General features: G+C 42.1%; 1 protein-coding gene across 1 annotated transcript; it reads right to left on the bottom strand.

The window, feature by feature from the left end:
- Window positions 1-2,937: 2,937 nt before the first annotated feature.
- Window positions 2,938-25,462, bottom strand: abcb4 (ATP-binding cassette, sub-family B (MDR/TAP), member 4). Its single transcript, XM_036539335.1, has 28 exons — window positions 25,373-25,462; window positions 24,858-24,934; window positions 24,346-24,403; window positions 23,681-23,828; window positions 23,413-23,458; window positions 22,588-22,779; window positions 22,061-22,232; window positions 21,836-21,960; window positions 21,370-21,541; window positions 20,147-20,260; window positions 19,208-19,318; window positions 18,620-18,745; window positions 18,179-18,382; window positions 17,183-17,353; window positions 16,622-16,783; window positions 15,828-16,001; window positions 15,521-15,667; window positions 15,135-15,239; window positions 13,241-13,318; window positions 12,814-12,897; window positions 12,016-12,219; window positions 11,430-11,530; window positions 11,164-11,304; window positions 7,626-7,782; window positions 6,316-6,513; window positions 4,727-4,933; window positions 4,174-4,320; window positions 2,938-3,242 (listed from the first exon to the last, which is right to left on the bottom strand). The coding sequence occupies exons 2-28, from the start codon at window positions 24,926-24,928 to the stop codon at window positions 3,036-3,038; spliced, it is 3,822 nt and encodes a 1,273-aa protein (XP_036395228.1). The 5' UTR covers window positions 24,929-24,934; window positions 25,373-25,462; the 3' UTR covers window positions 2,938-3,035.

Genomic DNA, 25,462 nt, shown 5'->3' with positions numbered 1-25,462 from the left:
ACTAGATTCCTCAATAGGGCAACGCTCCTCTAACGCCACACCAGTAACTCTCTTCTTCGAATCATGCACAGATCAATGCAAATCTCTACAGTGCAGGAACAATGCAGGAGCCTTTGTGTTCTACAGTCTCTTTTTTTAGCTGGAGTTCTGGGTTTTCTAGTTTTCTTGTTCTTTTAATAGGGCATTCTGAAGTACTTTAGGGTATCTTTGGCACATATGGAGTGTTATTTATTGTGGCAGCAATGGAAATGTTGATTTTGGAGACTTGTTAAGCTCCCTAAGAGAGGATGACTTTGTATTTCAAGTTGGAATTACAGAAAGCTTTAAAAAGGTACATGGTAATCAGCTGTTTAGTCTGATCTTTTGCAATAATCTTCTCCTGAGAGGTTATTAAGTGATTGTTGATTTGTTTTCCTCTCTCTAAAAACCTGACAGTATTTATTTACTTTTGGTAGCACTTCTCTGTTGGCCACAGCTAATTGTGATTGGCACTAAATTATGATTTTTAGGTTTCTTGTAATCTTCTAATCCGTTTAATGCAAGGTGTTTTTATGAAAGAAGTTCTTGAAAAGAAGTTCCTGCCCTCTGGTGGTTGTTCAGCACTGTTTTGAATTACACTTTCTCCAGTGCATGTGCAGGATCCATTGCAATTTCCATGACGACCACTGTAATTGGATTAAGTATGTTGCCACGACAGGAAAGGGCAACGGTAATGCCTGCCTTCCAGAAAGATAATTATATTTGCTGGCTTTAATGACAGAGCTTTTGAGAATGGATTAGGAGACATCTGCCAACGCTATTGTTCTCCAAAGAGCACCTTTTAGTGCATGTAGAGGTGATGCAAGTGTTTTAAAATGGTTAGCATGGGCTGGGTTACGTGGGCTGCGTTTGGTAGGGTGAGGCCTGGGAGAGAAGGGTGGCTTGTGATCAGTCCTTCGTTGCACTCATTTTGAAATAAGTAGGCAAAGAAATTCTTTAAATTGCTATCTTATTAACAATGCAATCTACTGTGATTAAGCATGTGTCCATTATGTGTCCAACATTCCCAATAAGGATGAAAACTGACAGTGCTTTTCTTTACAATATTTTTTTTAACAACTGTTTTAACAACAGTCAAAGTCTGTCTGTTATTTGAAATTCCTGGTTTAATTTTTTTTTTCACTGTATTGCGTTTCTCAGCAGTATGTTATTCTGGCACATTTAAGTTAGTGCTTGCATCCTGTTTCAGTCCAGACTTTGACCCTTTCATTTCAAACAGCAATGGTCATTTTTATTTAAAGCAAAATATTATGACCTGAGACTGTCATGAGTGGGTGATGTAGTTTGCTGTTTGAAGGTACGGTGTGTATGTCAGTTGTAACGTAGACAGTCCAGCTTCATATTTCAAACATTTCTAAGTGTCCTGAAGATCCAGAAAGAATGTCTGCACGCTCTTCATCAATGCTAATGTAATTCACAGACCACACTGCACTTGGGAATGATTCTCTGTTGACATAGGATGGGTAGTGAATGCATATTTTACTGACAGTTAAGCTGTAACAAATTAACATGTAAGATGACTAACATCTCTTGACTGTTGAATGATCAAGTTTTACTCTTATTCACTGAGATTTTAAATCTAGAACTGCTGCTTTAAAGAATGTTAAGCTGAAATGAATGAAATGAATGCCTGTGTGCTTTATGTTGATGGAAAAAAAAATAAAGTTGACGGTAATTTGATTTTTCTGAATGTGTCATTTAATCTTATTAATGCAGTCTTGCTGTTGTTATTCACTGTTCAGTTGCTCCACAGCTCTTTGGCATTTGAAGATGGGGGCAGTTGCAGTGGATGGCTGGGTGGGGTGGAATAGTATTGGTAACCCTAAGGCTACTGGTTCAGTTCCCAGTTAGGGCACTGCTAGCCGTTGGTTTACCACCTATGTAATGTAATACTATGGTTTTAAAGTGGTGCTGAAAATAGTAAAAAAAAATCGAGCTGCTGAAAGGAGCGAAAAAGGCACCAAGTCCCTAAAAAGTAATGAAATGAAATTTACAATGACTGGCTTGCATCTGCAGTAAAACTCAGAATATCAAAAACATGTTACCAAGTTGCTTTGCTATAGGTCTGTATTGGAAGGTCTCGAGGTTGTGTTAAAAGAAGTAGTGAGACTGTTGAATGTTGAATAAAAACTTAACGTTTATTATGCAAAGAGCACACAGCTTCTGTGGACCCAATGGGTTACATTTTTGGAGCTATTTCTTGCACTCACAGTGAAGAAAACGTGAACCAAGAAACAGGATAAATACACTGACTGAACCCAGATCTTTTAAGTGGTGCTCTTAGCACTTAGCATTAAAGCATTCTGAACAGCATGCTCTTCTTAAGGCAACAATTGTGTCATCCTGTTTTTCTTTTTCCAAACACTCTCAAACAACACAGCAGTACATCTGAAAGTTAGCGGAGAAAAGTAAAAAAAACAAAAAAACAGTTGAAACTTAAATACGTTTAAGTAGAACGGCTTTGCCAATGACAGCGTTAATCCGTTCAGCAGTGCAATTGTACATGAAGAGGAGGAAATAGCGATTATGATGTAAATGATTAATCGTGTGTTACTGTACTAGAACTGCTCTACCTCTCCAAGCGCGGTGCTCAATGGTCTCCCTCCTCCTCTTTGTGCGCTGAGATGTAAGTGCCCAGTATTAGATATTAGATCAAGGCCACCAGTCTGTACACAAGAACAAGTCGCAGTCGGCAAAGATTCCCAACAACCGAAACCGACTGGGAGTCTGAAGGTGACTTCTGTATGCAAAAGACATGATTTTTACCCTAATTTTAGTATTGCTGCACCAGTATCTGTAAATCTAAAATCTTTGGTAAATCATATACCAGCAATATGAGATGATTAGCATGTAAACTATATAGGCACATGGTGCAGAGCTTTGGAGCTGAAGCGCCACGCGGTGGCCGACACACAGCGGTGAATAAATATGTCAGATGTCCCTTGGAGCTTCCCTGCGTCCCTCAGTCCCGACCCCTCAGCTGTGGGATAACGCCGCTATTTGTGGTTGTACCCCAGTTGGGAGGTGACCAGGGTGTGGTAGGCGCCCTGCTTGGCCAGCAGCTGCTGGTGCGTGCCCTGTTCCACCACCTGCCCGTTCTGGAACACAGCGATGCGGTCGGCGTTCTGGATGGTGGAGAGGCGGTGGGCCACCACGATGCAGGTGCGGCCCTCTCGTGCCTTGTCCAGGGCCTCCTGAACGATCTGTTTCACAGAGAGGGAGACAGGAGAGATGTCTTGATGAGCTCTGATACAGTCTTCACATGGGGCATGAGGAGCAGCTTTAGTTCTGGGGGACCACAGGGTCTGATTCTTACTCTTAACATTCTTACTTTACAGCTTTAATATGCTTAGTAGATGACCTTATCCAGGGTTGACTTACAAAGGCTACTTTTTATAAGCTTTTTATAATTTAGTTATAAAGTAGAGATGAGCATTTACTTAATTCAATTGATCGGAATATTTATTTAATCTGTACTTAAAGGTAGGGACACCAGAGGAGGTAGGAGGTGTAAATCAGTGGCTAAATGTAAAACCTGCAGGACTCTAGGACTGGGCTCATGCCACAGAACTGTGGTCATACCATAAAGGTATCACCAGTTATACCTGTTGTATAGTGGTATAGGTTGAGGTATGGCATCATGAACCTGTTCATTTTTTGAAAACTTCATTAGCATACTTCATTTTCATGGTTGTGTCTCACTAAAGGGCACCTAGATGTACCAACCACAGTAAGTACTGTATCAGGCAACCTTGAAAGAGTCTACAGTGTACAGTACTCACTGTGTGGTTGGTACAAACCATAAACCTTCAATCCATAAACCTTCAATTATTCTTTTTAAAGATGTTAATAATGATGATAACACTCAGATTTGTCAGTGAAATGATAATAGCAAGAACACGTACTGATAGTTTCGTAAAGGATGGATAACTTTTAAAGACCTAACATTGACATTCTCTAGGTAGTAGTAGTATCAACTATTAAGACAGTTTAAGTTTAAGATTGAAAAGTTTCAAAAAATGTTTCAAAAGAATTACTCATGCTTGAAGGGTAACAGAGTTGCCCTGAGGTGCTTGGTTTAATCACTTAGATGAATTCCAGCTGATTTAATGGGGTAAGAATTGCAAACAGCACCTTTTCACTCTCTGTATCCAGAGCGGATGTGGCCTCATCCAGGAGGAGCAGTTTGGGGTTTCGGAGTATGGCTCGGGCGATGGCCACCCGCTGTTTCTGACCCCCTGAGAGCTGTGTCCCCTTGTCCCCAGCCTGGGTCTGGTATTTCTGCCAAGAGAAAAAGGGGGACATCTTCACTGTTGTCTCTGTACCAAAACATAAGAGATTCCACATCCTTTCAGTGGGTGTGTAATGAGTGTATGTATATATCCACAAAGTGTAACTTATAAGTATAACAAGTATTCTTTTTTGGTAATCATGTGACAAAATTTCAAAATAATGAGTCTCACTTTGGCCCACCTGCTAAAATGCCATTAATTGAAATTAACTGACATAATAAAGTTCTCATTGGTGGGCCTACATCAAAGGGAATCCTCTATCAGCACAACTGACGTAACCCCTGGAAAGCTAATGTCAATACCTTTATACAGGAATGGAAGACAGGAGCAGGCATTGTTTTAGTTTATGACTGCAACAGCTTTCTCATCTCAATAGGCACTAATAAACCGCATACCTGGGGTAGGTTATCAATGAAGGAGTGGATATTGGCAGCTTTGGCTGCCTCTATGATTTCCTCCTGACTGACTTCCCTGCTGTTGTCCCCATATGCGATGTTCTCTGCCAGGCTGCAGTCGAACAGCATGGGCTCCTGGGATACGATGCCCATCTGCGCCCGCAGCCAGTGGATGTTCAGCTGTTTGGCATCATGTTGGTCCAACATCTGTGACCAAGGAGAGGATGAGATTATACCTCTGTGTGGGCCCATAGCAAGTACTGAGTGAATGGATTTCAATGCAGGATAATTTGTGTTGGTTTAATAAAACTAACCATGTGCACAGCTCAAAGAAAGAGACACTATGTTGACGATATGTTTCTCAATAAAGTATGCAAAAAGTATGCACAATAAAGTATGCACAGTATGCAATGTATATCCAAATATAACACTTTATTAAATAAATTGTTGAGTGTCTATTGAAGATAAGGAGTCACAGATGACATACTGCTGAAGCTTTCTGAAAATCAAGACCTTAGTCATTTAAGCCATCTACCTAGTATGTAATCTGCAAGTAATTAATATAACTAGTTAGTGAGCAGTGAGTACTGCCATTGCAATATTCTGTTTGTAGGAACTGAGAATACTGATACTTGTTTGTGAATGTGTGACTGAGCATTGAAGAGATCATTCATGTTTGTGGAATATATTGTGATTCTTTTACGTGTAAACAGTTTGCTGTTGAACAGTTTACTGTTGAACAGGAAAAGAGATCTGTGCAACGTGCCATAAATGGGCTGAGTAATCCTTGGCACTAAAGTTACTATCTACAGTATGAATTTTCCGTTACTGGCCTTGACGAGAGCAGTTAAACCATAGCCTTCTCACCTACACAGCAATATCCCCATGTGCAATAAAAGTCCAATAAAAGTCACCTCATGTGCCAGTGTCCTGTCCCTCTGCAGTACCTCTGTACACTCAGTGCACTCTATTCCCTGTGGGATGTCCTGCTGTATACTAAAATGCTGTAATTTTATACTGACAATTTCAAGTCATTTTAGGTATAGGTTATCTGTTGTGGTGTTTATAATAATAATAGCTATTTTCTACAGTACTAAATATTCAATTGTATGCATGAGTGTTCACCAATGACTTACAAAATACATGAATGAATTTAACATTTTTTCCTTTACATTTTAAAAGATTTTAAGTAGTACCTCAGGACAGAGTGTCAGTCCTAGCTACCCAAACACACTTCAGTTCTTTGGTATGGCTTAGCAAGAAATTGAACCCACAGTTCTTTATGGTCAGGGCAGATGCTTTAATACATGGCCAGAGAACCAGCTGACTTTTTACCAACATTAAATAATATGTTTGTAATGTGCTGGGTGGTCATGTGTTTCTGTGAAAAAATTACAACACAAATGTGTAATATTTCACATGTTCAAGAATGAACTCAACACACTATTTTTGCTCCTCTTAGGTTATACTTGAAACTGATCATAATAAGTAGAGTACTGACACCTATGGGCAAGTTTGAAACAAGCTCAAGTTTTTTAACTGAACAGTTTGAGACCTTAAGACCACCCCCCTTTCAGGTCGGTGCTCACCACAGCGCCCCCTAGTGGGTCGTAGAAGCGCTCCAGCAGCTGGATGGTGGTGCTCTTCCCGCATCCGCTGCTGCCCACCAGTGCCAGGGTCTGGCCCTTCTTCACTCGCAGGCTCAGGCCCTGGAGGATGGGCACGTCCGGCCGGGACGGGTAGTTAAAGTGCACGTCGTCGAACCTCACATTACCGTCAAACTGATCCTGGAACAGCAGAGCAGACGGGTGGAGAGGGGTTGAGATCCAGTGGTCAATAGGAGAGAATGACACAAACAGTCAGTATCGCCAAATCTTCATGCTCTATCACAGTCCTGGAGCACCAGTTCTGTTAGACTGCTATCTGACTGTGCCTGACAGTAAGGCCTAAGAGCAAAGGTAACATAGAACAGCGGATCCTCATGATGAAGGGATATCTTTTAAATCTGAACTGGGTGAAAAAATACACAGTCTGCTTCCTTTTTGGTCCAACAAAGAAATGGGTGATTTCACAGTGGACAAGAGCGACAAAAATCAGTCACTAGGTGTCACTAAACAACAGTCTGTTATTCTCTGAGGTGCAGATACAAGCCATTAGCCGGCCCCACTGTCACATGCCGAGACACCTGTGTCTGGAAAGGGTCACGTTGTTAATGTTCAGCCTTCCTCACTCCGTGCTTTTGGCTCGTGTGAAGTGTCTGTTAATTGTCTAATCAGTCACACACCCCTCTGGGCAAAGGTGAGGAAAAGGCAGAAAAGGTACAATGATACAATGATACAATGATTTTCAATTCAAATTTCATGATTTATCCAATGAAAACTGAATTAAATATTCAGCTAGAATAAACAGGAATGTAGACAATTCATTTCTGGTGCTTTCACTGTAAGTTGGCTCAAATATTTCTAAAACAATTTTTTTTTACATTTATTCATTTGGCAGACACTTTTATCCAAAGTGACATACATAGGCTACAATTCGTTACAATGTTATCCATTTATAAAGCTGGATATTTACGGAGGCTATAGTGGGTTAAGTACCTTGCCCAAGGGTACAGTAGCATCCCAGCAGGGATCAAACCAGCAACCTTTTGGTTATGAGTCCTGCTCCTTAACCACTATGTTACACTGCCGTCCGTTTTTCAATGTCATCATCCCTATCTTTGTGTAAATGTTTCTCTTTACAAACTTACTGAATACAAATTATAGTACAAATGATACAAATTGAAGCTGCAGACATTTTTGCCCATGTAATAAATCCTATAATAAGAAAACACTTTTAAATATCATTATAGGACATTTTGATAGGAGACTATTTTTTGGCAATACAGACATAGACGTACCGGCTTTTCTCCCAGGTCTGAGTCGTTGTCGATGGCTGGGACTCGATTAATCAGCATGAACAGGTGGGAAGCGGAGATCTTGGCCTTGGCGTAGTTCGGAGTGAAGGAGTTGGCCTCTCCCAGGGCGAGAGCGCCATACAACACAGCGGAAACAACCCTGCAAATGAAGTCACATTCAACAACCTCATAAACCTCTCCGTCAGTGCGGTACGATCAGAAATTCGTGGGAAATTTCATCTTCCACCATCAACGCCCTTTCATCCCGCAGCATCCTAGGACAGTTTGGAGAAATATTATTAGTACAGAATGTTACTTTAAAATTAATGTACAACATGCGTATCTCATAAGACCCAGAAAGTTAGTCTAAGCTTTTTGGAGAACGTGAGCATTTGAAAAAGAAACCCAGAGAAAGTATTTAGTTGGACCTAAGAGGCTCACACAATGGGCTCATTTACAGCTAAAATATACATCCAGCCAAACACTTTCCCCTGGTTTTATTATCCCATAGATCAATTCTAGGTTATTTTGTAAGCTTTCTTCCAAAGCTTACAAAGGATCAAGGACAGGCTGCAGAACTCAGGTTGTGCTCAAGGCGAGCACCTTAACCACTGAGCCTCTCAGAGGCCAAACTCTGGTTCCTTTTAACTACAGCATGACATTGTCAAGCCATTGCCAAGTTCCATTATTACTGTTACATAATACAGGAGCTCAACAATCACGGGCCGCTTGCAAACTTGTGTAAACAAAGCATACTAAAAGCTAGCTATACCCTGGGGTTCTTTTTTGGTCTACTTCAAACACAGTCTTGGTAAGTCTGCTATGAACCCCTTTCATCGTCACTCAGAGAAAACGTCATCCTGCACATTTCTAAAGAGAGAGGTCTCCTGCACCTCAAAGGAGAGATTGAGCCACGCAATGAAGGGGCAGTGCACGGATGACCTGCTCATGTTTAACGAGCATTAGCGTGTCAGCGCTTCACTACGGGAGTCCCCGCCTCATTTTAGCGTCTCCATGCCACCTCTCCCCCGTGAAAAAAATGTCATCGGGCTGTTAAGTTCATTTACTCAGAATTGCTTGTCTGCGACCATATGCTTCAAGCAGCACTAATGATTAACTGTTCCCATGGCGAAGTGGAGAACCTTTGCTCCGCTGCTTCTCATGGCAAAGCTTATGAAATGCAACCGCAGGCAAAGGGGCATTTTTCTGCATGCTTCATAATCTCTGCATGTCTTAGCAAACATATCACTTATTGATGCTTTCAAATATGTAATGTAGGGCTGCCCCCTAATAGTCGACTAAACGTTAGTCGATGAGGAGTCTTCAGTTTTCAGTAGTCGGTTAGTCGCAGAAAAAAAAACCCCTCAAACTCCATTCGGGGGCTGCGCCTTGTCATTAAAAAGTTATTAGACTATGTCGGGCAGGAAATCATCCAAAGTATGGGATCATTTCGGGTGTAAACAACGACCCCAACCTCAGACATGGCTTATCATCTGAAACATGTAGGGGAAAGCCGGTACAAAACTAACACGGGACGAAAGTAACACAGTGATTTTCTCCAAGCCCATACAAGTCTGATATGCCTGACTGCATCAGCATGTACAGCATGCAACACTTACCAGAACCCCGAAAAACCGCGTGGATACATCATACTTTCTCGGAGTTACACCCGAGAAGCTGTTTTCGATCACGGAAAGTAAATTCACTCAAGCGGTAATTTTTTTTAATGACAAGTTGTGTCTATTGTTTCATGTGTCATAGTCACGATCATTTGACAGATTAATTAATACTTGAACACATCCTGAAGTTTGCCATATCAGAGTTTCTCAGTTTAGAAGCAAGTCAGGTTTAACTGTTGGGATGATTGTAACAGTTGTTTCTTTCGTCCCTCTACAATAACAACTATACTTATTATATTATTATACCGAAGTCGTTTCACATTTGTACAAAATAGCACCTTGGTATTGATAGATCACATACGTGAGTTGTTGATCACAATGAAAATTAGTTTCTGTCTGTAACGTTATCTTTTAAAATGACGTTTATCTGAAAAGTGTTACTTCCATCCCAGCTCTCCCCTAAGTAGCCTAACGTTATTATCCCTTTCGTACATAACTTATTTTGATTCAATGTAGCACGCTGTTACCATGGTTTGTTATGTTTACATTAGCGTTATTAAGCTTCTCATTAGTTAGCATTTGCTATATTTATAACATTAAATCACTGTTTCTTCAAAGCAAAAATTAGCTAGAATTTTTTCCAATCTAGTGTTCTAATCGCCCCGGTTTTAGCATACGCGCTAAACGGCTAATCACACCGGGTGTGACCATACACGTGAAAGGGTTATTCCATTAGGCTAAATAATTAATGGCCTAATTAACATTAACGAATTGCAAAGTTAAGGCTATATGCAGCTAAATAAATATACTGTCATATGCGCTATTAGGCTTATCCAAGTGTTCGTGGGGACTGGGGAAGCTAAATTACCTCGCTTACTGCATGTTTAACTTCATGTTCTGTTTTTTATTTATCATTTGTTTTATAAGTCACTGTGTTGGTGTTACAAGTTCATAAGTTGTATCATGTTATACTGTGTTGAAATAAATTTTAAAAATGTTCAATCTCCTTGCTGGTTTTTCCGACACATTCAGAATCATTACCGCTTTTGCTGTTAGCATTGTCACTAACAGACAGCTCGCTTCGTGCGTGCGCTTGTAAAACTTATAGGGTATTTTAAAGGCTCATTATTACAGTTTTGTATTTCTCTGTAACGTAGCATAGTGTTAACAATGTTACTTATAACATTCTTCCTCAGCCCTGGAACTCAAACCATTTTCTGATGTCCCAAAAAATATATATATTTAAATAATTAAATTAATGTCATAAAGTGCGACGACTAGTCGACTAATGGCTTCAACTAACGACTACCAGTCAACTAGGAAAATCTTTGGTCGGGGGCAGCCCTAATGTAATGCTTGCATTGAAGAGGCACAACATTACATACACCATAAAATAAGGCCTATAACGTACATACTAGAGCATATAGAATTGCCAACCTTTGTTACCAGTATACATGGCAAACATTTTGATTTACAGGAGACTTTCACCATTCAAAGGCATAATATCTTGGGGAAACACTGCACTGTGATGTAATATCTTAGTAAAAAGGGTTGAATCTGTGCATATACTGTATGTAATAATGAAATACATATTAATAAAATATTAATAATATGTGAATTAAACATAAGAATGTAGGCATTCGCACAGCGCACTGTGACCCAGGACTTAAGCTGGGAGCAGAGACTGCAGTCACAATCCAAACTCTGAATGGCCAGTCCTTGAAGGTGATGTGAGGGTCTCTTTCCTATTTGACACATATTCATTACAGGGCTTTTTCAGCCCTCCTTCCACATTTCATTGCCTACTATTCACATAGTAAAGGTGGTGATTGTCATAATGTATAACAATCAAAACAATAATAATATCTCTGAGCGCCTAAGAGGCACCTGTAAAAAATAAACCATTTGATGTCAGTACTTACAGAAAGACACCCTCGAAATCCATGTATCCTTTTTCAATCAGCCACGCCCCGAAGCGGAAGCAGCCGGCGTAGGCAAAGTAAACGATCGCTTGGGAAAATGCAAACGTGAGGCCGTAAACATGAGCCTTTTTCTTCGAGTTTCTGAGGGATTAAAAACAAGAAAGCCAGTCAGACATGGGGACACTTCCTGTGTGAAACCACTGTGTCCGCAAACGAGAGGAATTTTTCACCAGTCAAATGTGCCTGGTGGAGGCGTGTGTACGTACTTGTACGGCACTACCAAATTCTCCTGGTACACGCTCTCGAACTTCTGCTCTCTGGTCAGTGACACAACCGTGCGGATGTTCTCTATGGCTTCTGTGGCGATCTGCGGAGACGCATCACATCAAACAAAACATGTTCCAGAGAGAAACACTTGATTTAGACACAGCACCTGACTGCCAGCCTGCTTCTCTTCACACTACCTTGTTGTAACATTCTTACAACATGCGGAAATCTAGTGTACCAGCCAAAAATGAACACCATTGCATTAAAGCTTCCATATTGTCATTACCTGAAATGCAAACGCATGGAAAATATGAGATATAAGTCACCTGTGGCACAAAAACCGCAGCCTTTAGTTTCATATGCAAGAATTCTCCTTTTGGAAAGCACTGCATGTCTGGAATGTATGATTTACAGTGAGATGATGGCTTATTTGGGTTGTGGGGGGAAAAGACATGGGGGGAAAAGCTTCCCTCACAAATGTGAGGCTAAGAGAATTCCAGACTGAACAACCCTCTCTCTACACAGGTGAGGATTCCACAGCCCTGGCACACAGGTACAGGTGCAGTGGGGGAGGGGCACTCCTACCTTCCCAGCCACCTCCAGCTCCTTCTTGTCCTTGGCAGCGTGCCCCGCCAGCATCTTCATCTGGATGGCTCCGGCGATGGCCAGCAGGGGCACGATGGACAGGATGAGCAGGGTCAGCTGCCAGCCGTACACGAAGGCGATGATGATGGACGTCCCCAGGTTGGAGAAGTTCTGCGCCAAGGTGGCCAGCCTGAGTCCCGTCGCCTGTCAGCCCCAGGGGGTACACACAATCACCCGTCACTGTACTATAAGGGGGAAGTGTACCCTAGCGGCTGAGGCGTAGAGCCTAGGGCTGAAGACTCAATTCCTACGTGAGGCACTGGTATGGTAGCACTCAGCCAGATGTTTAACCTGAATTGCTTCAGCATATATCCAGCTGTTTGAACGGATAGCATGTAAAAAAAGTCTATCTCAGCTGCCCTGAATACAGGTGTCTGCTAAGCAAACATGCTATATACTTCCCTTAATGAGTTAACATGCTGCAGACACAGGTAGTTTGGCATGGTGGTTTAGTCCCTCTGACTGAGGGGTGACTAGCGGGCAAGGCTGGGGCTTGTGTACCCAAGTTTTCCCCTGAGAGGCATGGCACCCTGTGCCTTCCAGGAGCAGATACTGCTTTAGGAACATACTGAGCGTCAGGGTTAGCTGGGAGTGTTTCAAGAGAGGGAAGTAAAATACTCATCAGATTCACATGACCCGGTGTGGCCATGACTCTGCGAATTGCTTGTCTGTTGCGTGAGATCACACAGGGTGACGTCACCGTGGCTGCGGGCGGGTGAGTCACTGCCTTCCACTTACGCCTTGCACTTGGGCGGCATCCGTGGCCAGCCGGGTGGTCAGGGCGCCCACGCTGTTCTTGGGGTCGTCGAACCAGCCCAGCTCCTGCGGAAGGGGCCGGAAGAGCACACAATGGTCTTTATTGCTCTGTGACGACAGGGCAGTGTAAAACAATCAAGGGGAAGGTAATCCAAGAATGATTCAACTGTGATGGTATGGATAGCCTTCATCAGTCTTTGTGGTCAAATTGTCACTATTGCCACCACTTAATTGCAGCTATAAACATGAATGAGCCCCAGGCAGCTGAATTTCACACAGGGCTTAATCAATATCACACAAAATGGCAACCCCTTTTGTCAAGCTCAAAGCTCATGGTCTGATGTAAAAAAAGAGATCAAATGGCATTTTCATATCGTTATTTATAGATACACTATAGATGTCTGCCTACCTGTCTCAGCATGGCCTTGAAGGCCATAAATCTCAGCCTCATGGTTAAAATTTCACCAGCTTTTCCAAAGCTGAAGCCCTGTGGAGATAAGACATATCAGCGACAGGCATACTGTAACTAAGGCCCTGTTCACACCTGGCATTAACATGCGTCTTGGGTGATCCGATCACAAGTGGACAGCGCTAAGTACAGGTGAGAACGCACCCAAGATGCATTGAGGACGTATTGGCATCCGATCGCTCAGACCACAAACGGAGGTGGTCTGGGCTGCATATGGCCACATTCTTTTAGCAGTGTGAATGCGAATGTGTCCTGGGCCACACTGAAGGACTACTCGACTGCCTACTCAACTGACTCAACAATCTAGCGTTTCTGCTTTTTCCAATGATAAACAGAATTTAACAAAAGATCAGCTGCAGCTGAGTTAAGGGTATTTAACTTCAGTGATGAACAGAATCTAGCTTGCTAGTCAACTAGGTTTACAGATACAACACGCATTATTTCATAGTGACAGTCATAACAAGATTCGTTCAAACAGACCTTTAAATGATGCATAAACCTGCATTTGCAAACGGAAATGATGTATGTGTTTATTTGTATATAGAGTGGGTAAGTGAGATCCAATCACAAGTGGTCACTCGAGAGGCATGTGTAGATGCATTTTAATGCCAAGTGTGAACAGACGTACTTAGAGCTGTCCACTTGTAATCGGATCACCCAAGACGCATGTTAATGCCAGGTGGCATAGGACAGAACCAGGGCCTAACTCACTGCAAACAGAGGCTCTACTCTATACTGAAAAATGTAAATACTGTGCATACTGTACTAGAAACTGTTCAAAATTACCTAGCATGCCTGGGGCAAATAGATGTATATTTTGAAGAAAAACAGTTCAGGAGGAGTTGGTTAAGCAAATCAGTCTTACCTGGTATCTCTATGCCATGTAACTACTTCTCACTTTGTTTTGATTTATACATGAAATTTCATACTGTTATGTAAGAAAAAAGCAAGACTTGGTTAAAATTGTTACTCAAAGTTAACTTTGGAATTTGGTTGAACACAGGGAATTTGACAAGAAAAGCTAGAACCATTATCACACACAATAAATTCCAGTGCCTGCACACTGCATAGCTAAGACTCAACGGGCATGAACAGAAAATGTTAAAACATACACATGATATCCCACATTAAAAAGGACTTTGGAATCATTGTCTCATCCTTCACACAAACAAAATTACAGCACGCCTCAACTTTATATAAGCCCAAACTCCATAAATGGAATTTAATTTGGAGAATCAAACTGTGTGGGTTTGCAAGGTGTTATTGTCATTGGGTTAATTATTGATGGGATGGCCTTGGTGATTATACACTGTGGCAGCTGGCCCAGCCAGGGGAGATAAACAAGGGAGAGTCCTCTTCTTACATATCACCTGTCTCATGAGTGAGTGCAATCTCACATGTGCTCTTGTGTACATCTCTTCTCTGGCAGTGTCTGTCTGACCACATGAGCACAATTCCATACAGTTACCCATGCCTCACTGATACCAGAATATAACCACAGCCACATAATTGCATTATGAAACTACAGTGGCTAGAACTGGGCTGCCTTTGAAAGACTTTTTTTTTACATTCAACACAAAATCTTTCACAGAGGGGATGATGGGGGATAAAGTCCAGCTTTTTAGGTTGTGGAGTATATTTAAAGAGCTCTGGACAGCACCCCCAAAAGTGCGTATTGGTATTGGCAGCCCATCCTCTGTCCCCCACAGGATGTTTCCTTTGAGGAAACGAGAGGCTTGGTTTACCTCGCACTTCCTGTGTGTAAAAATACCCTGGAGCATGTTTATGCATCGACGTGAATGGCAAACTGTGTGGATAATCTGAGATGCGGTACCTGGAAAAACATAGTGATGAAGGAAATGAGCCCGATTGCCGCGAACATCAGGGAGAAGAACGTGGATCGCTCTCTCATCACGTCTTCATCTGTTTCAGCGAACACCTGAAACCATAAGAAGGTATGCATGATGTAAATACACATACATATATGTATTATGATGTATATTTTGACATGGTGTTGTTTTAGTGATTTTTTGTGTATATTAGGATGTCACGGTGGCAGTGACCTCCTTTCCTGAGAGGAAACAGAGGGACACAGTCTTCCTGTCTGCAGAATGAGCCTTTGAGCTCAATGCTGGGATGTCACTGCTGTAGCAAATTTCTGTTCAGAGCCAGAAGTTCCTCCTTCCCCTCAGACCCCCTGCAGCTGCAGGGAGAACGTACCGCGATGATCTTGGAGAAGATGATGGCGAAGGCGGGCTGCATGCCCCCGTTGACGATGGCGCAGAAGATGCCCACCACAATGTAGGGCCACTCGGGCAGATTCAGGCGCAGCACCTTCAGAAACGACACCTCCGGAACCTTTTCCTCCTGGGCCGAACAGAAAGAAAACCCAGGTCACCGGGCAGGAGTCGATTAACTGCAGAAGCTGACTCAGGACACTGACTGGTCTGCTGTGTTGAGACTTTCTTTTTGAAGGAAAGACTGTGCCCGCGGTTTGCCTGGACATTCAAGTGGTATACCATCTTACTTCCTCAGGCTGGTCTTTGTCATCCTTCTGGTCTGTCTCAGCGTTTCCGTGGGTGCCTTTGGTGGACTTCCTTTTGAAGAGGTTGGATTCTGACAGTGACATCACAGATGGACTCTTCTCATCCATAGTAACCTCCTCCCCTGTCTCCTCTGTGGTCTCAGCGCTCTTGAACGTCTAACAAAAAGCAATCCATATTTATACTTGAGATGTGAGACATCCTCTGCACAAATCATTTTGCGTCATTAATGTGCCACACATGAAGTGATGACCGAGCAATGGCCTCTAAAATTAAGTGAACACCTTTGCAACATTGCAGAATAAAGGCTCCATAAAGGCTTTGTACCATAGAGCGAACACTTCGCACCACAGAGTAAAGGCTTCATAAAGACTTCATACCATAGACACCACTTCTTACCACAGAGTAAAAATTCATAAAGGCTTCATACCATAGAGAGACCACTTTGTACCACAGAGTAAGGATTCATAAATTCTTCATACCATACACTTCATATCACAGAGTAAAGATTCATAAAGGCCTCATACCATACACTTGGTAAATGTGTAGATGCACTGTTCCTAGCATAAAATGAAAACTAGCTACAATACAGTATAGGCTTCCTGCCTTAGTGCGAGCCCTCTGTACCACAGCAGACACTTCACTATAGCGGGGACTGTGACAATTTACACAGAATGCCTTACAAAAGAGGGTGAGCACTTCATACGCACTGAAGTGACTGAGGCTTTCGGTCCACATAATGACTACTTGGTGGTGTGAGGGCTCTGTTTCCACACACCTGCATGGTGACCAAGGTGTGGTACACTCCTTGCCGGCCCATCAGTTCGCTGTGAGTGCCCAGCTCCACGATCTCTCCGTTCTGAAAGCCGGCGATGACGTCTGCGTTGCGGATAGTCGAGAGGCGGTGGGCCACGATGATTGTAGTCCTTCCCAGTCTCACCTGCCAAGGACGCAACAACAGCGGCACAAAACACTCAACATGTAGGAAGCTGGGCCTAAGCTGATAGGTAGACCACTTGAAAGGCACCTTGGCTGCTTCTATGAAGAAAACATACCCCAGGGAAAGCTGTTTGGCTGGACAACCAAGCATAAAACAGCATAGTATGGGTCGTTTATGTGACTGGCACCTCCAAATAAACACTTTCACTGAGTTTTGATTTTCAAAAGCAAATTGCACCTTTCCAACTAAACATTTACTTGAAGTTTATTTGAAAAAAAATAGAGATGATGAATTGTAATTTTTGATGAAAACTAGTATTTTTTTTTTCAGAGAGCAGCCCCTAACATTGCTGAACACGTCTGGTTCTCAACATTAGTGTCACAGCCAAAGAGGTCCTGCCTTGTCCAGAGCAGCCTGCACGATGGTCTCGCTCTCTGCGTCCAGAGCAGAAGTGGCCTCGTCCAGCAGGAGGATCTTGGGATTGCGAACGAGGGCGCGGGCGATAGCAATCCTCTGCTTCTGACCTCCACTCAACTGGGTGCCCCTGTCTCCCACCAGGGTTTCAAATTTCTGTGCAAAACAGAGTTCATTTTCAACTATCTTTTAAGCATTCTCATTATCAGAACTGTACTATTATCCTTAAACACATACATACATCCTTAAACACATACATACTGTAAAGTATATCTATCTATCTATAAATCTATCTATCTGTACATTTGTATACAGCTGTTTGATATATATACTACCAATCAAAAGTTTGGACACAAATTTTATAGTTTATTTTTACTATTTTCAACATTTTTGAATAATAGTAAAGACAACCAAACTATGAAATAACAGAAATAGAATTATGCAGTGACTAAAGACTTTCTTATATTTTAGATTCTTCAAAGTAGCCAAAATATTTTTAAAAAACAGTAAAGTAACTGGAAAGTAATTCATATGTAGGCATCAACTTCAGTAATTATATTTGTCTAAGAAACAAATTTCAAACCTTTAAGTACAAGTCTTCAGATCAAAATGTCTTTTGTGCATGTTTCCCATCCCATTCCGTTATACACACACACACACACACACACACACTTTAAGCATATTGACATAAAGAGAAAAGAGATCATGAAACAGATAACTTTGATATTCTTTTGATAACTTTGATAACTTAAACTATACTCTCATAAAACAGAAACTTGCACACAGAGGAACACAGAGGAAAATACTATACTTCTGACCTTTTTCTGACTTACTTCAATGGTCTGTTACATCATTACCTGCTGACGATAGTTATTCTCTCCCCACAAACCGTGGTATCACAACCTCTTCTCACACACGTGCTCTCCTAGCCTTTCAGCTGATCACACTCTGAGCATGACAGGGGGCGGGGGCTGTTCTTACATCAGGAAGCTTCATGATGAAGTCGTAGGCATTGGCCTCCCGCGTGGCCTGCTCTATCTCCTGCTGGGTCACGTCCTGGCGGCCGTAGCGGATGTTCTCGGCGATGGTGGTGGCAAACAGCACTGGCTCCTGGCTCACCACGCCAATCATCTCCCGCAGGAAGCGAACATTGAGGGAGCGGATGTCATGCCCATCGATACTGACCTGAGCGCAGCACCAGAGAAACACGAGTGCTGAATGGTGTGGGTGGGAGTGAGGGACATGAACTGTAACCAGGCGTGGACGTCTACACATGCAAATATCTAGACACACAAATAGCTCAAATAGTTGGTTTTAGATAACCAGATAAAAGATTTACCTAATATCTTGTAAAACGCGCACACATGCGCACACACACACACACACACACACACAGACATTCTCAGGGTGTGCCCTGCTCACCATGCCCTCCTGTGGGTCGTAGAACCTCTGGAGCAGCTGAACAGTGGTGCTCTTCCCGCAGCCACTGCTGCCCACCAGAGCGATGGTCTGCCCACTGCTCACCTTCAGATTCATGCCATTCAACACCTGCACAGCACACACAAGCAGAGGAGTTCACACCAGCCAGCCCAGCAGACAGGTGCCTAGTATAGGACTCTTATTGCCCAGTCACTTTTGGATACCACGTCATGACGATTCAGCCATTTTCATACCTTTCTGAAACACTCTCCAATCACAACAGTTAAATATCCTTATGCTTCTGCCTTTCCCATTGCTCACAGGAATGACTGACAGGACAATAGCCAATCAGAAACCTTGTGCAGAATGCAATAACAAACTGTGGAAAACTAAATGTATCAGCATGATTGAGGTGTCTTCACACAGGCTATCTATACAACTTGTCATCCATTTGTTTAACAAAGTTAAACTCCAACTTGTAAAACTGCATTGTTTTTCTGATTTGATAAGTAACATTAATAAATTTCTATTTTAGGCTTTGGGGTTACCAGGTAGCAGGTGTCAGACGATTTGAAAGTGAGGGGCACCTACTTTGACATCTGGTCGCGATGGATATGTGAAATGGATATTTTTGAATTCGATGTTCCCTTTCATGATGTCAGGTTTGTAGCCATCATTGGAGAAGCTGTTAATTTTGGGTTTCTGAAAAAAAGAATGCAAATACTCTCATCATGCTCTGTACTAAAGGTGGTTCTTACATTGTTTTCTGGACTATTATGTCAAAGCCAATGGGGGTGCATATTTGGGAAACAGGTTATGCAATCCTAGGGAAACAGCCACCGATCACGGACTAAGTGGTTCTCTTAATTGTCACCTTCATTCTATTAAGCTAGTGAATGCTGTGATTGGTGCCAGCACATTCCGTACATTTTTAAGCATCACACCCCTCTGTATCTCAGATGTTAGAAAAGAGATACAGCCTGGAAAGATCACTTCTTTCTCTGATGCATTCTGGGATTTCATGTCTGATCCCAGCTTCAAGCTGCAGTTCCTCCTTTCAGAACAATCAAAGGAAGCCTAGCGACACTGCGGTTTATTTTAGCTGGACTTTGATTTCTGAATTGCATTCTGTTCCTCAAATATGTGTTTCTTCTCTGTTTGTTTGGTTAGCTTTAGTCTAATTAAAGACCATTTGTACGTGACCCTTCTGAATGACCCTCCCCAAGACAAAACCAGCGCTCACAGAAAGCTGGAAATCTCCACCCTGCCACCCTGGTGGAGACAGGAAGGCTCTTCTGACCTCAAAGTTCAGCAAAGTTTGTGCTTAGAGAGGAATTGATGTAAACTCAGACTCCTGTGTATAATTTCAAACATTAACAAACATATTTAATACTTAACTCCAAAACTCTGTGTTACAATGACTCTCTGGGCCTACCTTTTTTGCATTTTTATTCATATCACACATTTACAAAGACAAAGTGAGTGTAAATTAACGCTGGACATTTGGTGCGTGTGAGGGATCGTACTCACGTTATCGATGATGGCGTAGACCTTATGGGCGGCCCCGCGTGCGCTGGCGAACGATTGCACGTTCGGCGTCGTCTGGCCCAGCGCGAAGGCGCCAATGATGACAGCGAAGAAGACCTGGCCAATCAAATAAAGCGTCTCATTCATCAAAGCCAAGCACAGTAACATCAACGAATGCAGTAGCACCCCAGTGGTTCTGTCCTTTTTAGTAGCCCTTCCCATTTATCAATGACTTCCCATATTCAGTTTCCATGTTTGGATGATTGTTAGCATTACAGACTAGACTAGTTCATGTTTCACAGCTCATTTCAAAGAGTATAAGATTGTCTGTGTGTTTTAAACCATACTATATATTCTGTAACAGCTTCAGACAGCTGAGAACCTTTGTTTTGAGAACACACATTTTTAAAATGCATGAAAAAAAAAATTGTCATAATGAATGTTCCAATCAAGAGAACAGATGAGTATTAAAAAGCTTCTTCACATATGCTTACAGATCATAGGTCCACAGGCTATGCCAAAACAATATGATTTTTTTTAACTTTGATTTTTAGCTTTCAGATGCGGATTAGGGGATGCTGGGTGCTGTGTAGCCATGGTGGGCTAAGTTTGGGACATTTTGGATGGGCAGATCTTAAGACACCTTGTGAATGGGATTCAGTCACAAATGCTTTCAATTTCTTTAGTGTTCCTAGTAGCACAAGAGCTTTTGGGTTTCCTGTCAAAATGCAGATGACACTGCAGAGAGGATGTCTCCTTACTCCTGTTGTCCTGGAGATCTTTCACCATCCTGTTCATGTGCGAATGCTCCCTATCACTATCACCACATCAGCAGTAAATCAATTTTATAATACAAGCAGGTAAGATTACAGGAGTGACTCTAGGTTCAGCTTTATGAGGGCCAAATCAAGTCACAAGAGTAATTTCCTGTTATGCAATGAGACTCTTCAGTTAAATAACAGCACATTTTTCGCACGCAACACACATGAAATAGTGTGTGCTGTGTGAAAGACTAGGCTCAGGCTTTTGTTAGGCAATCCATTTATTTCCAGAGTGTGACCCGGACATAACATAGAGAGTCCCTGGAAAATAGGCCAGGAGTTAAGTTGAAGCAGCGGATGCTACACTTGAAATGGGATCTGTTTATATCTGGTAAATGGAATGTTCCCAGCTCATATGAAGAGTGGTACTCACTCAACAGGGAGCAAACACACTCAGAAACTCACCGTTAGCACAACACCGATGGTGTACTCCTTTGCCAGAATGAGAGTGCTGCCATACCAGAAGGCCAGGGCATAAGAAAGGTATATCATCAGGAAAGTGAAGCCCATCGCAATGTTGGCAGTGATGGCCTTCTTCACACCGACGTTCTTGGCATTCTCTAAATTTTTGCGGTACCTTTGACAAGAAATAGATCATTTTACAACAAGAAGAGGAAAAAACTAAAATGTAAACCTATGAAATGTAAAGCTGTATTCTCCATCTCAGCAGAGGATTTGGGTGAGATGGAGTCTGTCACTTCATTTTGTCGTCTTTTGATTGTTAGTTTGAATTTGGCCCAAGGAGCATTTTTCACAGTTAGACTGAATTCTGCCCCCTAAGAAAGAGGGGACGTCCAGCTTTAGTCACAAAAAATGCCTCCTATTGATCCATTACAGATCCATGACATAGGCCCCCCTGCTCTGCCCTCACCTCTCTATCTCTTTCCTCTGCCCGCTGAAGGCAATGACTGTCCTGACAGCAGAAAGCACTTCCTCAGCGACCGCCCCAGCCTTGGCGTAGGCCGTCTGCTCCTTGGAGGTGAACGACGTCATGAGCTGAGGGGGAATCAAAACACAGGGTGAGTGACCCTCAAATCAACCTGCACGCCGCGGTGTGGTGTGTTGGGATGTGGGGCCGGGTGAGAGGGGGACTCACCTTGGACAGCAGTGCTCCGGAGATTCCTAAGGCTGGGCTGATGGCGAGGATGACCAGGGTCAGCTTCCAGCCCTTGGCAAAGCCGACAATGAAGCCGGTGAAGAACGTGGTCGTGGACTGTATCAACATCCCCAGCTTGTCACCGATGCCCTCGTTGATTTTGAAAATGTCACTTTAAAAAAAAAGGGAGTGAGACTGATCAAACTGTCAGGATAGTACACTCAGGAAATCATATATATTTCTATCACCTCTGATGAGGTGGTAAACTCACATGCTATTTGACAAAAGAATGTGCAAAAAAACAATCTTTCAGGGTGTACACATTTGAAATATACTTGTTTGTTTTCTGACAAACAAGTCTTGGTCTCTCAAAAATACACAGGACCAGTTCATTAATGGTAATCACAACTGACATGACTTCCTGTGTCTTTAGAGGAAGGCTCACTTTTCTCAGGGGCCTCCAAAAAACTGTGCGTAGCAATGTTGTTGCTGGGGACAAGACCAAAAAGATGAGAACTGTCACTCACTCGGTCAGGCGAGTGTTGAGCTCCCCTGTCTCGTTCACATCGAACCACCCTATTTCCTGCTGCACGATGGAGTGGAAGAACAGCTTCCTCAGCCTCTTCACTTGGCGCCCTGCAGCCAGGGTCCAGAGGGCCACTTGCAGGTAGGCGGCCATCAGTACGACGGCTCCCATGATGGAGTAGTAAATGGCATGTCTAGAGAACAATAGGGAACAATATCACTGTGCTTTTCAAACAAAATGGCTCATCATCGCTTCAGCTCCTTGATTCTAAGCGCAGTTAGAGTCCTCAGTGCTTCAAGTTCATCCCTTAAATTGTACATGCAGACCTTGAATACTTTGTTTCCATCTGTTTCGATGACTCTTAATTGCAATTAAACATAGCTTGGTGTGACAAGAGTTTGGATGGGGCATCCTTGAAGTCCGTTTACAGAATGACTGCGTAAATACTGAGACAAACGAAAAACACTGGAAACATTGTATAGTGATACAGGAATAACAGGAACATTATTAATCCCTTTTTCAACAGTACATTGGATTGGCACTGTGGTCTACAGATTGGGTGAAAAGACATGGAACCAGTAGGTTGCTAGTTTCATTCCTGGATGGAACATGGCTTTTGTGCCCTTGAGTAAGGAAGTTAAAATATCCTGTAAAGTATCCAGAAGCCTGTAAAATGTAGTCTAGGCAAGATAGTCTGGATGTGGGTGTCGAGTGAGTGAAGAAATACCAGAATGTGATGTCATTCTATCTCACTTTCAGGACAAGGTTCCGCACATGACATCAGATCAGAAATGCTAGGATTACTCTTGTTAGAAAACACCCATACCTTGTCAGCTGCTCTCCCAATGTCTCGTTAGATGGAAGGGTTATGTCTAGGGTTTAAGAAACAGCGCTGCATGGTTACAATTCCAATAAGAACATGACAAAATCACAGAAAATTCTCAGTAAGATTTTCAGTAAAATGGTTCCCAAACAACATGACACCATAAAAATACAAAAGGTGCATGGAATTAACACTAATTAAGAATGTGGAATGATTAAGGAATTGTCACACAGCCATTAAGTGATAAATACCCCCATGCCAGGCAACTCACTTAATTGATCTTTTATGGAATCGGTCACAAAGCTGTCAGTCATATCGCCAAAGACAACAACCATGGCTGGAAGCACAGCCCCATTGGCCATGGACATTATAGTTCCAACTACCATTAGGAATATATCCAATCCATCTGCAAAACGAAACTGACACAGAGGTAGAGAGGGAAGAGAGAAAAGCAGGAAAGATAAGATAAGCATGTGTGCCTCTCTAGTCCTCTGAGAGCAGTTTTGCTATGGAGAAGAGTAACACCACAAAGGAATTTATACTGAGCTTGGCTGGAGTGGAAGGTCTGATGAAATTGCTGATGCTGAAATTAAAGATGCCACCACTGAACATACATGCAGTAACTGAACATACACACTGCAATATCAAAGTGCATTTTTTACTTATGTTCATATGACAGGTATCTGACCTTGTGAGTCTAGAAACATGAAAATAAACTGAATTCCTACTTTTTTCACTCTGGCTACTAAATTGCTATCTTAATACAGTGTGATATGATCCTACAGACTGATTTGCTTTTAACAGCAATATAACCAAAGCAAATAATTTTCAAACCATTATACACTAATAACTGTACATACACTACAATTAGCACTTATACTACTACTATTAATAATGATAATAAAAAAAAGTGATGATAAAAATACCAGTACTTACAATAGCTATCGGACTGACCATTTCCATCTTTGGGGCCTTCTCTTTCTCCTTAGTTTCACTGTGAATGGTAGGATTGTGTGTGATGTAAACTACTTAAACCCACAAAACCAGAAGATACAGATGATTGCACACAATAACCTCTGAAAGCTTTTCTGTTCCAGCTTTGACATCATGTTTGACACAGAACTGAAACATTTGTTCATAAAAATCTAAAATATTACTCAAATATTTTAATTAATGTCAAGCACTGGCACGTAAACCACTCTGCTTGACTGTAAATGAACTAACTGATACCATTACATGAGCTACATTACAATTAGTACTGCTCTGGTCACTACATCTACCATGACCATTGTTACTACAACTACAGTTTTAACTTTTACTACTACTGCTCTCACCTGGTTGTACTGCTGTTGCTGCTGCTGCTATTGCTACTACTACTACTACTACTAATAATAATAATAATAATAATAACATACACTGCATTTTATTTAACTTAATACATTACTTACCTTATGTCCCCATTTTGTTCGACTTTTGCCTTTTCCACGGCCATATCTTCCTTACTCTTCTTACCTTTCATTTTCACCTGTTAAAATGTCAATTTTTACTTATATTGTTGCAACATACAGATGTAACCACGCCATTCACGCCATCATGAAAACCGACCGCCAGACAGAGAGAAAAAAGTTATTTGGAATTTGTTTATTTTGGACAGAGTATAGTATCCAGCACTGAATCCAACCGATTCTGGCGGCCGTAACAAGTATCAAAATGAAGTCGAGAGATACGGATGTACATTTTCAGTCACAATATTGCCAATATGGCAACGCTTAAAACAATGGTCCGAATCACCACGCCTGTAAGATATTATAAACACTCACCATTTGATATTTAACACGATAGTATTCTCTTTGAGCGCGCGTAAATCACTATATGAGCTCCAGTTTAATATTCTAACGAAATGAAAACATCATTGCTTGAACAAATAACAGTAATGATAAACTTGCAGTTCGCGTATACTTACAGTGTTGAGCCTTTTCCTTTGGTGTTTCCCTTTCTAGATCTGCTTGAGATATCACTGTGGTCTTAACGAGCCTCACGACCTGGCTTTCCT

This window comes from Megalops cyprinoides, chromosome 10, assembly GCF_013368585.1.
Source record: "Megalops cyprinoides isolate fMegCyp1 chromosome 10, fMegCyp1.pri, whole genome shotgun sequence".
Lineage (NCBI taxonomy): Eukaryota > Metazoa > Chordata > Actinopteri > Elopiformes > Megalopidae > Megalops > Megalops cyprinoides.
This window is presented reverse-complemented; position numbering and strand designations above follow the sequence as displayed.